Source organism: Neltuma alba, unplaced genomic scaffold (genome assembly GCF_004799145.2).
Source record: "Neltuma alba isolate B1F8T4 unplaced genomic scaffold, ASM479914v2 tig00002662_pilon, whole genome shotgun sequence".
NCBI lineage: Eukaryota > Viridiplantae > Streptophyta > Magnoliopsida > Fabales > Fabaceae > Neltuma > Neltuma alba.
Genome location: NW_021632958.1, coordinates 36,641 through 47,310, shown reverse-complemented (window position 1 = coordinate 47,310; position 10,670 = coordinate 36,641). Strand labels below are relative to the sequence as shown.

The 10,670-nt window shown below is 32.2% G+C and overlaps 1 protein-coding gene across 1 annotated transcript; it reads right to left on the bottom strand.

The window, feature by feature from the left end:
• Window positions 1-8,393: 8,393 nt before the first annotated feature.
• Window positions 8,394-9,446, bottom strand: LOC114735050 (mediator of RNA polymerase II transcription subunit 15a-like). The gene is made up of 3 exons (XM_028922701.1): window positions 9,350-9,446; window positions 8,975-9,049; window positions 8,394-8,681 (listed from the first exon to the last, which is right to left on the bottom strand). Exons 1-3 carry the CDS (start codon window positions 9,422-9,424, stop codon window positions 8,394-8,396), a joined length of 438 nt encoding a protein of 145 aa, XP_028778534.1. The 5' UTR covers window positions 9,425-9,446.
• Between the last annotated feature and the right edge of the window lie 1,224 nt (window positions 9,447-10,670).

Genomic DNA, 10,670 nt, shown 5'->3' with positions numbered 1-10,670 from the left:
TAAAAAGTCAATTTCAAATAACAAAAGTTGCTTTCCAAAGCTTTAAAACCTGCTTTGATTTTAAATTACTTTGTAGGACCTGTTTGATAACATAGAAAATCATGGTTTTGGGATCCAAACCATGGTTTGGGTCCCGGACTTGCCAAACACCCAGGGGGTGTTTAGATGAAACCAAACCATGGTTTGGAGAATAGCTTTTGGAGAATAGATTCTGGACAGAACAAATTTTGTGAAGAATAGATTTTGTGAAAAAGTGATTCTGAGAAGTGAGAATGTTTGGATAGTTATTATCATAAGCATTTTTTATATATACAAAGTATTAAAAAAAGACATAAGTTAATATGATAATCACATAAAAGATAGATTTTATGATATATTTTAATTTGAAGGAATAAAATTGTTAATAATATATATTTTACCAACATAATTAATAATACATAAGATAATATAATTAATAAATAATTAATATGTGTATATATATTTATAAGATATAAGATTAATATGTTTATATATTTACCAATGATAATTATGTTGGTAAAAACCATAGTTTGAAGAATAGATTCTGGAAAAAATAGACTTTGTGGAGAATAGATTTTGTGAAAAAGTAATTCTGAGAAGTGATAGTGTTTGGATAGTTATTACCAGAAGCACTTTTTATATATGGAAATTACCAAAAAGGGTATAAGTTCACTTAATAATTATATAAGGGATATTTTTATAATATATTTTGATTTGAAGAAATAAGATTATTAATGAAATAATTTTTACTCACATAATTAATTTATAAGATAATATAATTAATAAATAATTAATATAAAGGTGAATCCCTGGGGTTAACTATTGCAGAAGCATGGGTAATTTGTCCTTTTACCAGCAAAAGGAATATAAAGGTGGCTGCATGCCCATTCGTTTCTCTTTTCAAATCCTCTTTTTGTTTCTTTGGTGATAAAAGCGAGTAATAACCCACACGTGCTTTTGCCCTGTCATCCTCCTTTCTTCGTCCCAGCCTATTAAATGCTAAGCCCTGGTTGGCATCTCCATCACGAAACGAAGTGCCAGAGCCAGAAGTCTTTACCGAGTAAGAGCGACCGCGAGATGTGAAGAGCGACGGCGAAATTCCTCGCACCAACGACAAGAGCGAAGCGGTGAGCAGAGAGACGCGAGCTAAGTGATTGAAATGCGCGAGCAGAGTGAAGAGAACCAGTCAAAATGTCGGCCAAGAAGGGTATTTTGGGTCAATGCTTTATGCCTTCAATTATTTCTGCCAGAAGAGAAAAATTGTTGCTTCTTATGAAACCATGGTTTCAACCTGGACCAAGGTTTCGCCTAAAGCACTGCCTGTTTGAATGATTTTAGGTGCAAACCATGGTTTAACTTTCCAAACCATGGTTTCCCTTGTCATCCAAATAGACCCTTAGTTAAAAAGTCATTTGACCTCCATGCGTAACACCAAATGTGGTTTAAGGAACCCAATAGACACTTGCACACACACATGCATGTGTGCGCGCGTGCGCGTATGTATGATTTAGTTTTCAACGTGATTTTTTAGAGCCAAACGAGCATCCAAATCCTACTTAATTATCACATCAATTCATTTTTGCACACTTATGGCTATGATAACAATAATTTTCTTATTCCCCACGCTTATATCTAATGATTATGAAAATATATATGGGTTAATATAATCTTTAGATTTTCAAGTTTATTTTCATTTTAGTTTTAGTTCCTCAAGTGTCAAACTATAAGTTTTGATTCTTTAAGGGATAAGATGGTTGAAATTTTTATTGGATTATAAGAACTAATATTTTGAATGAAAAAACCTGATAGACCAAAATTAAAATTAGGATAAACTTGAAGGGTCAAAATTTATATTAACCCTATATATATATATTACTATATATAAATATATGTTGTCTCTAACACATATATAAAATTGGGGAAAAAAACAGTAAAATGCCCTTAAAATTACTAAATGACAAATTAGGGCAGGTAAATTTTAAAATCTCAATTCAAGCTCCAGGTACCATTTTGGAATTTTCAAATTTTATAAAATGACAACATTGTCCTTACTGTCGGTGATTAGTTCCATATAGCTATTGACTACTTTATTTTAACTATTGACTACTTTGTTTTCAAAGTTCCAGTGACCACTTTTATATAGCTATTGACTACACAAGAGTAGAAAATCGCATTATTAAAGTAGTCAGTAGCTTAACAGAAGTAGTCATCAGAGTTTAAAAGTAAATGTAATCAGTAGCTAAAAAAGAGTAGTTAATACATAAGAAATAGTAGTCACCAGAGCTCTGGTAACTAGTCACCGGAGCTCTGGTAACTAGTCACCGGAGCTCTGGTAACTAGTCACCAGAGTTCCAGTAACATGTCATTAGAGTTTAAAAATAAATATAATCACTAGCTAAAAAAGAATAGTCACCAGAGCTCCGGTGATAGTTCACCTGAGCTCCGATGACTCGTCGCTGGAGCTCTAGTGGTTGGTCACCGGCAGGGTTGCCGGCGTCAGAGCTCCGGTGACGGAATTACTGAGGCGGTAGTATTTAAAAAAAATAAAAAAAATAGTAAAGAGTATTTATGTAATTTTAAAAGATTTAAAAATTCTAAAAAAGTACCTGGGGTCTGAATTGGGATTTTGAAATTCAGATACCCTCATTTGTCATTTAGTAATTTTGAGGGTATTTTAGTGTCTTTTTCCTTATAAAATTTTCAACTTCATATGGATATATAGGATGGTTAGGGAACTTTTCACATAAGGAATGGAGATGTTCCATTTTTTTAAAATAACATGCAATTTGAAAAGGTACTAATTTATTGCACTTCAAAAATGTCAATAAGTGATTAAATAAATTAGAGAAATATATCTTAGGTTAAAAATATAAGTTAACCAAAAAGGGCAAGACAATGATTCTCATAAGATAAAATATTTAATGAAAATAAATTACGCCTATCTTATCTTCATTACCAAAATATCTAAATGGCCATTTTTTTTCATCATAAATTACTTAACTTTTTAAACGATTAAATGATAAACACCCTATAATTTCTTACAAAAAAAGAACTACTATTAGAAGGTACTATTATGATTCTTAATATAAGACCTATTTAACTGATTTGTCTAGATTAAAGAAGTTAGGTAAGTTAGTTAATTATAAGAAATGGGACATATTTTTTCTTAAACACCATAATCATTTTTTTTAATATCTCATTTCTCTCTTCTATTTGATTATAGTTAAGAGAGTATCTACAAAGGTAATTTAAAAAAATTGATAAATATGAGAAATAAGTTTTATATTTAAGACTAAAATTAACTCAATAATTAGGTCATATATCAAAGATTAGGGGAGTAATATTTTGTATACTATGTACCACATAATGAAAATGAAATTGCTATTGAACCCTCACAAAATCAATTGGGTTCATGTGAAATTTTAGGTCTCAATTCATCAACCCAAGAGAATTCATATACTGGATTGTTATTTCCAAAATTAATCTATTTGATTGGAGAAGCATCAATGATCAATTAATTTTTGTAAAATCATTGATGTACAATAAAATCACGAGTTACTCCACATCAATTAATGATATTCCTTTTTGTACGCCATTACAAAAATGGGTCCACTACTAATTAAATAGTTTCATTTTATTCTTTTAAATATGTATCTTTGTTATGGATAATGAATCAAGTGGGTTTGTAAAACACATAGAAACACATCCATAAGAGATTTTTCTTAATAGTCCAAATTTACCATATAACTATGCATTTTGTGTGATAATCATCTAGCATCCAATAATATTAAGTAGTAACTAATTCATATTCAAATACATTTATTTTTTATTTATATTTCGACATTATCATACTGAAAATGATAATGACTCCTCGTTTATGGTTTTTATCCATAGTGTTTGAATTAATGGCAAGTTATCTTAATAATAGTAACTTGTCATGTTTGGATGAGGATCTAGATTTGAGCTTGATATTGACACTTTTATATGTCCTTTACTAATTGGCAAAAAGAAATATAATATTTAATTTACTTTTTCCTACCTAGAAATAAATATAATCGAAATTATCATTGGATCAAATATGAAACTAAACTGAACTCGAGGAGGGAGACCAAAACAACGAGGTTAAGAAAAGGTCCCTTGAAATCACGAGGCATTCTTAGATACTCTGAGACTGAGAGTACCATGTCACTTGAACACTCTTCAATAAAAACGCACCAACTCAATCAATTGCAGACCCACTTGTCAGCTTACTTGTCAGCTTCCGTGGCTCATTTTTAATAGGAAATATTTTATAAAAAATTCTACTATAACCTTTTCTCTCTCCTCTTTTTAACTACGCCCCTCTCAAATTTTCTCTCTCTTTTGCACTTTTCCTCCTCATCTTTCCCGTCTCTTTTCTCCTTCTTTCTCATCATCCTTTACCAACTTCTCTCTCCTCCTTCCTGCATTTCTATCCTAATAGCCCATTTGCCCCTTCCTTCCCCCCCCAAAAGCCCTCTTACTCAGCTTCTCCCACTTTCACCACGTCTCCATTGCCACAATGCCCGACGCCGGCGCCGGCGTTATGTTAGCCAAGATTAGCTCGTGCTCAAGCCATTTGAAGGGTGCCATCCTGGACAGCATCTTATTCATGAGCACTCGATGAATCTTGAGATTATGAGAGCTATTTTTGCTCGCCCATGCTTCAGCTCCTTCCTTCATTTTTCATCCTTCAACAAACTTAGCAGCAGCAAAATGGCACCAGAGGGGTTTAAAAATTTTGAACAAATGCTGTGCACGTGGACTCAGCTCTTTAATTTCAGTGAAAATGCTATATCTCACTTGAACTCTGTTATGCTCAGGACCTTAGTGTGCTATAATGCAATTTTTCATCTCCAGAAAAAAATTGGCGAAAAGAAGCATGGGGAGAGAGAAACCAGTGAAGAAAAATAAGAATAAGAAAGAAGATGAAAAAGAAGGAGAAGACTCGGAAAAGGCGTCAAGAAAGGCGGAAGGAAAACAGAGAAGAGAGAGAAAATTTAAGAAAGAGTGTTATTGGAAAACGGGAGAGAGAAGCGATTGTGGCAGAACTTTTTTGTGAAATATTTTCAATTGAAAAAGAGCCACATAGGCTGACAAGTGGGCCTGCAATTGATTGAGTTGGTGTGTTTTTATTGGAGAGTGTTCAAGTTACGTGGTGCTCCCAGAGTACCTAAGAATTTCTCTGAAATCACTCAGACATACTACCTCCGGTCCTAATTATAAGAGTTAGTTGATTAATTTGAGAAAATCAATGAAGTAAGTTAAGTTAGTTATTTGTAATAAACATGTGTTGTCTTTCCTAAAATATCTTAGTTAATCAAGTGTAATGGCTAGAACTACCATTATTAGAAGGACTATCTTAGAAAAATACATAAATATAAGAGACAAAATGGATTGGGTTCTTATAATTAGGACCAAAATAAAAGTCAAATGAGGTCTTATATTAAAGATTGGAAGTAGTACTAAAGTTTCATGTTCTCCCAAAATGCCCTTAGAAAAATTCTTCCCCTTCGCATTGCCACCGATGCCAAAACACCTCGCCAATCGCCAGAGCCGCCGGAGCCACCCGCTTACCGAGAAGGTAGATATTAGTAAAGTAGCTCTGGCAGGGCTTGAGTCTCGACCTTTTGATTGCCAAAAATAAATTGTGATCATTGAGCCATTGAGTTTACTTAGTAATATAATGCAAATTGTTGTACATGTAATAAACTTAGAAATTTTGATAGAAAAATTGTCAATGAATGTTTTCATTTTAAGATGAACTCTATTGACAATTTTCCGATGGAAATTAAAAACTTTTTATAGTTAATTGATAACTAATTTTGATAAGGTAGCTGTCAAATGAACAACTCCACTAACAATTACTCAACAACAGGAAGACAATTTCAATATAAACAATTTACAACTACATTATAGTGCTTCTATCCTTAATATAAAACTTATTTAGCTAATTTAATTAGATTAACAAAGTTAAGTTAGTTAATTAATGATAAGCAATATGGCTTTTTTTTTCTAAAATATCATAATTATTTTCCTTAATATCCTCCATTCTTCTACTACTTGATTATGGTTAAGGGAGTATCAATAAAGATCATATAAAAAAATTAATAAATATAACAAATAGCTCATATATTTAGGACTAAAATTAACTCAACAATTATGTCTTATATTAAGGACCAGAAGCATAACAAATTTGACAAATACCATAACTACATACTACATTTGGTCCTTAATATAAGAGCTCGTATGACTTTTATTTTGATTATAAATATAATATCCCAATTCACTTTGTCTCTCATATTTATCTATTTTCTTCCAAAATAATCTTTATAAAAATGATAGTTCTAACTAATACATTTAATTAGTAATGATATTTTAGGAAAGACAACAATTATTTATTATAAATAACTAACTTAACTAGTTTTTATAATCTACTTAAATTAGTCAACTAGTTCTTATATTAAGTATCGAAAGTAGCACATTTTTAACATTGACAACTCTGCTATTAATTACGATCTAGCAAAAATAGACAACTTTAATATAGCAATTTGACAATTACTATTCATAGGACAATGATTATAAGTTCTTTTGGTGATGAAGTCTAAGGTTCAACCCCCAGACCAAAGCCGCTTTGCTAATATTACTTTTAGTAATTATAAGATTACAATCTATTTTAATTTTTATAGTTATTCAATTTTCCCTAAAGTAGTTACTATGATGATGTTGTATGTTAAAGATTTCATAAAAGGATAGTTTCAATACGTATGATTAGTAAAGATATTTTAGATAAAATAATACCTATTTATTATAAATAATTAATATAATTAATTTTTTTAATATTCGTAAATTAATTATTTAATTTTATATCAAGAATTGAAGGAAGTACTCTTCGGTCCTAATTATAAGACCCAATTGACTTATTTGAGGAGATTAAGGAAGTAAGTTAAGTTGGTTATTTATAATAAATAAGTGTTGTCATTCCTAAAATATCCTTGCTAATTAAGTATATTGGCTAAAACTATCATTATTAGAAGGATTATCTTGGAAAAAAATGCATAAATATAAGAGACAAAATGGATTGGGGTCTTATAATTAGGACCAAATAAAAAGTCAAATGGGGTCTTATATTAAGGACCGGAGGAGTATTTATCTTGTTGTTAGAGAGGCCAGCCTTTTACAAATCTGGCAACGGGTCTTTACCAGTGGCGGGAATCCAGCCTCGATGACGATGGGGAGGTGAAAGTTTTTCCAGTTAATGATTATAACATTTTGTTAAATGCGAATTAAGCTTATTTACAATTAAATGACATGAAATTTAGAGTATTTTTGTGAATTTGAGTTGTTTTGTAAGACATTCAAGAGTAATTCTTCCAATATTTTATTTTTCGGATGAACAATACAATTTAACCTAACAGTAACATCTAAGTCATTTATTTCATGAGTTTTCTTTTCTTGAGTCCAACCAATTTAATTTTAAACCAAACAAGGCTGTTTTCAACTTTCAATCATGGGTCCTAAAGAATCTAACACCCAGCTTATCAAAAAAGACAAAAAAAAAAAAAACCCCGAATCTAATACCCAAGCGAGAAAGGACACTTTAAAATTGAACCTTGTAAAGTTGAATGGGAGTTTAGTTCCAACTTCTGGCTTCGTTAGATGATGAGTACCTATATCAACTTGCAAGGCAGCAGTAATACAACTTAGGCTTGTTTTGGAATTACGTTCGGAATTACTTATAAACATGTAAACCGAAACAAAACTTATCTCATATCAACCTCGTATTCTGTAAATCATGATTAAAAAACTGTTTATAAGTTATTCTCAATAAACCCTTATTCACTGGTATCATACCTCTAATACAACTTGTTCACTTCGATATTGTCATAAGAAAATTGGAGATAAAACCTATTAAGAATTTTATTGCTCAGAAAAATCTAACAAATTTTTATACACAAAAACTACTGGTCTAGTAATTATTGAGAACTTGGCGGCCATCATACCAAACTTTTCAGTGGGATCAGACAATGGTGCTGCATTACTTGATGAAGAATACTAAAGAATAAGCGGAGGAAAAAAGAAGAGAGAGGGAGAAATGTAAATTTCAGTAAAGGAACATAGTAGCTTATTTGAAAATCAGGACTAAGAAATTCTGAAACATCACTAATGAGAATATTTGATTCAATACAAAATAACTGAAATAACCCAGTTTACTGAGAAGGAATCTCCCATTCAGGTAGCCCAAAACACAAGATAAAGGAAGGAAACAACATAAAGTCAGGAAACATAAACTAAAAGCATACAATAAACTTAATCAAAGTCACTTTCACTCACAATAAATTCTTCCAAATTTCCTGTCACAGTGGCACATGAAGTTTGTGACAGAAGCGAATTTGTCGATGTTCCACGGCATTGGACCTATTTATGTTTATAAAAATCATGATCTGGTCCTCAATTGAAGGTAATTCTTCCTTCATGGCAGGAGAAATGTCACTCTTGGAAGCCTGTATGAATGCTATGATCCGCTCCAATATTTCCTTAATTTTCAGGAACGTTGGACTCTCATCCGGCTTCTGCCGTGACCCGGCATAGGACATGAATGTGTCTGACCCGGTTAGGAGTATTGTCCATGGACTGGAATCAATCTGATATGAAGGATACAGATTCAAGGTTAAATAAGAAAACTCAGGCAATAAATGGCTTTAGTTTGATTCAACAGCTTCAGAGTTTCTATAGCAACCTTCATCAAGTTGTTCAGGAAATTCTACATTGTAAGGGGTCTAGAAAATAAATCGCATTGTTCATAATTTGTGAATAGTATATAGCTTGTTATAGAATTTATATGTTACATTGATATATTGATGGCGATACAAATAGACTTGTTAGGCCATGTCAGGTTGTAAAAGTGGCCAGTCCAAAAACCAAGTGCACAACTTACCTGTGAAACTTTATTAGCGATTATCTGATGCATTTCACTCAATTCTGGCAGGCACATTTCCTTAAGCATTTGGATCTGCAAGTTGAAACAAACAGAATCAGGTGATTTCTTCCCATAATCAGAATCAGATTGTTAAAAGTTAAAACGTGTGAAACCTTGAGATATCCAAAACAATTAGGTCTGTTTCACTCAGCCAAATATTACTATTAATCTTTTCATTCAAGACGTTTATGCTCAAATCATCGTGTAAATTGCTTACAATATAAACAGTCGACTGGATCTTCAATACTTAATTTTTGGGTTTATTTGAATATTTTCTGCTGCTCCTTCCAATTTCATCGAAGAAGTATAAGATGTAAGAAATATCATATTTACCTTTTGGTACACTTCTTGAAATTCCCACTGAGCGTCTATTTGATTTTCATCAGAGCACACCTGTCCTGGCTGCATATAATAATTTTCCAGGGCCTATTTGCATTTATAAAATTTATGATCTTCTCATATGCAACCAACTCATTCCTGTAGGAAGGACTAAGCTCCTCCCACTTAGACATTGCTACATAGAATGAGAAAGTCCCAAAATTCCTTTAAAGAAACCCAGATAACTGACTCTGCTTGTTGTGAAAGCGAGTCTGCTGCTGATTAAGTGATACAGACAGGAAGTTAAAAACTGAACCACCTCGTAATCAAACTAATTGGTAAATAAACATCTCAGCTTGGAATGCGAGTCAAGCTCATAAACATGCAGAAATAGAGCTAAATATGATTATATCAATCATGTTGTAGGCATAGAACATCATAAGTATTACTCCGGATTCAAGAGTTATGATTCCCCCCATGATAGTGAGAAAAACTCAAAAAGGACAGTTATAAGTTATTCATAAGTGCTGTTAACAATGTCAACTTTAAAAGAATGAGTACGCAACATACTTGCTGAACACCATTAGCAAGTTTGAGGAACATTTCTGTCAGTACTGGAAAGTGCACTTCCGTCAGCATTTGGATCTGCAAGTTGAAATGAACAGTCAGAAAATCAAGTGAATGGAGATAGGGAATGGGTTTCAATCACGTAATAAGAAAGGAAGGGAGGAAGCATGCAGGGAATTCGGGTGTACAAGAGCACTAGCGTCCTGAAAACTAGGACCCCCTTAGTGTGCTTCTAATAGAATCCAAGATAGGAAGAGAAAAAGAAGAAAAGTTTTTATTAAAATATGAAATCAGAATCTTACCTCATAAATTAATAAAGGAAAAAAATCAAAAGGAACCCCTTATCCATTTCTATTTTTAACATTGTTGACTATAAAAGGTGAGTCCCTAACATACCTGCTGATGTCTCTTAGCAATCATCTAGTACATTTCAGTCAACGCTGGCAAGTGCATTTCCTTGAATATTTTGATCTGTAACTCGAAATAAACAAAATCAGAAGTTCAAAACATTTGAAACTTTGAGATCTCCACAGCAATTAGACCTCTTTCACTAAAAGATATGTCAAGGTTGCAAAATCTTTGGGCTTAAAAGCTAAGATTGAACGTTGACAGAAATGTGAATTAATAGAATGTTCATAATTTTCCTCAAGGGATCTTAAATGCTGCTTACTTTTGGGTTCATTCGAGTATTTTATGTTGTTCTACAAACTTTATTGAGGAAAAAGAGCTGAAAAAAATGTGCTTGCTTATCTTCTGGTGTATTTCTTCC

Coding starts and splice junctions, on each gene's coding strand:
- LOC114735050 (XM_028922701.1), bottom strand. CDS start 9,424: ATGCAGCCAGGACAGGTGTGCTCTGATGAAAATCAAATAGACGCTCAG. Junction 9,050..9,349: donor TTCAAGAAGTGTACCAAAAG/GTAAATATGATA, acceptor TTCAACTTGCAG/ATCCAAATGCTTAAGGAAAT. Junction 8,682..8,974: donor TCGCTAATAAAGTTTCACAG/GTAAGTTGTGCA, acceptor CCTTCATATCAG/ATTGATTCCAGTCCATGGAC.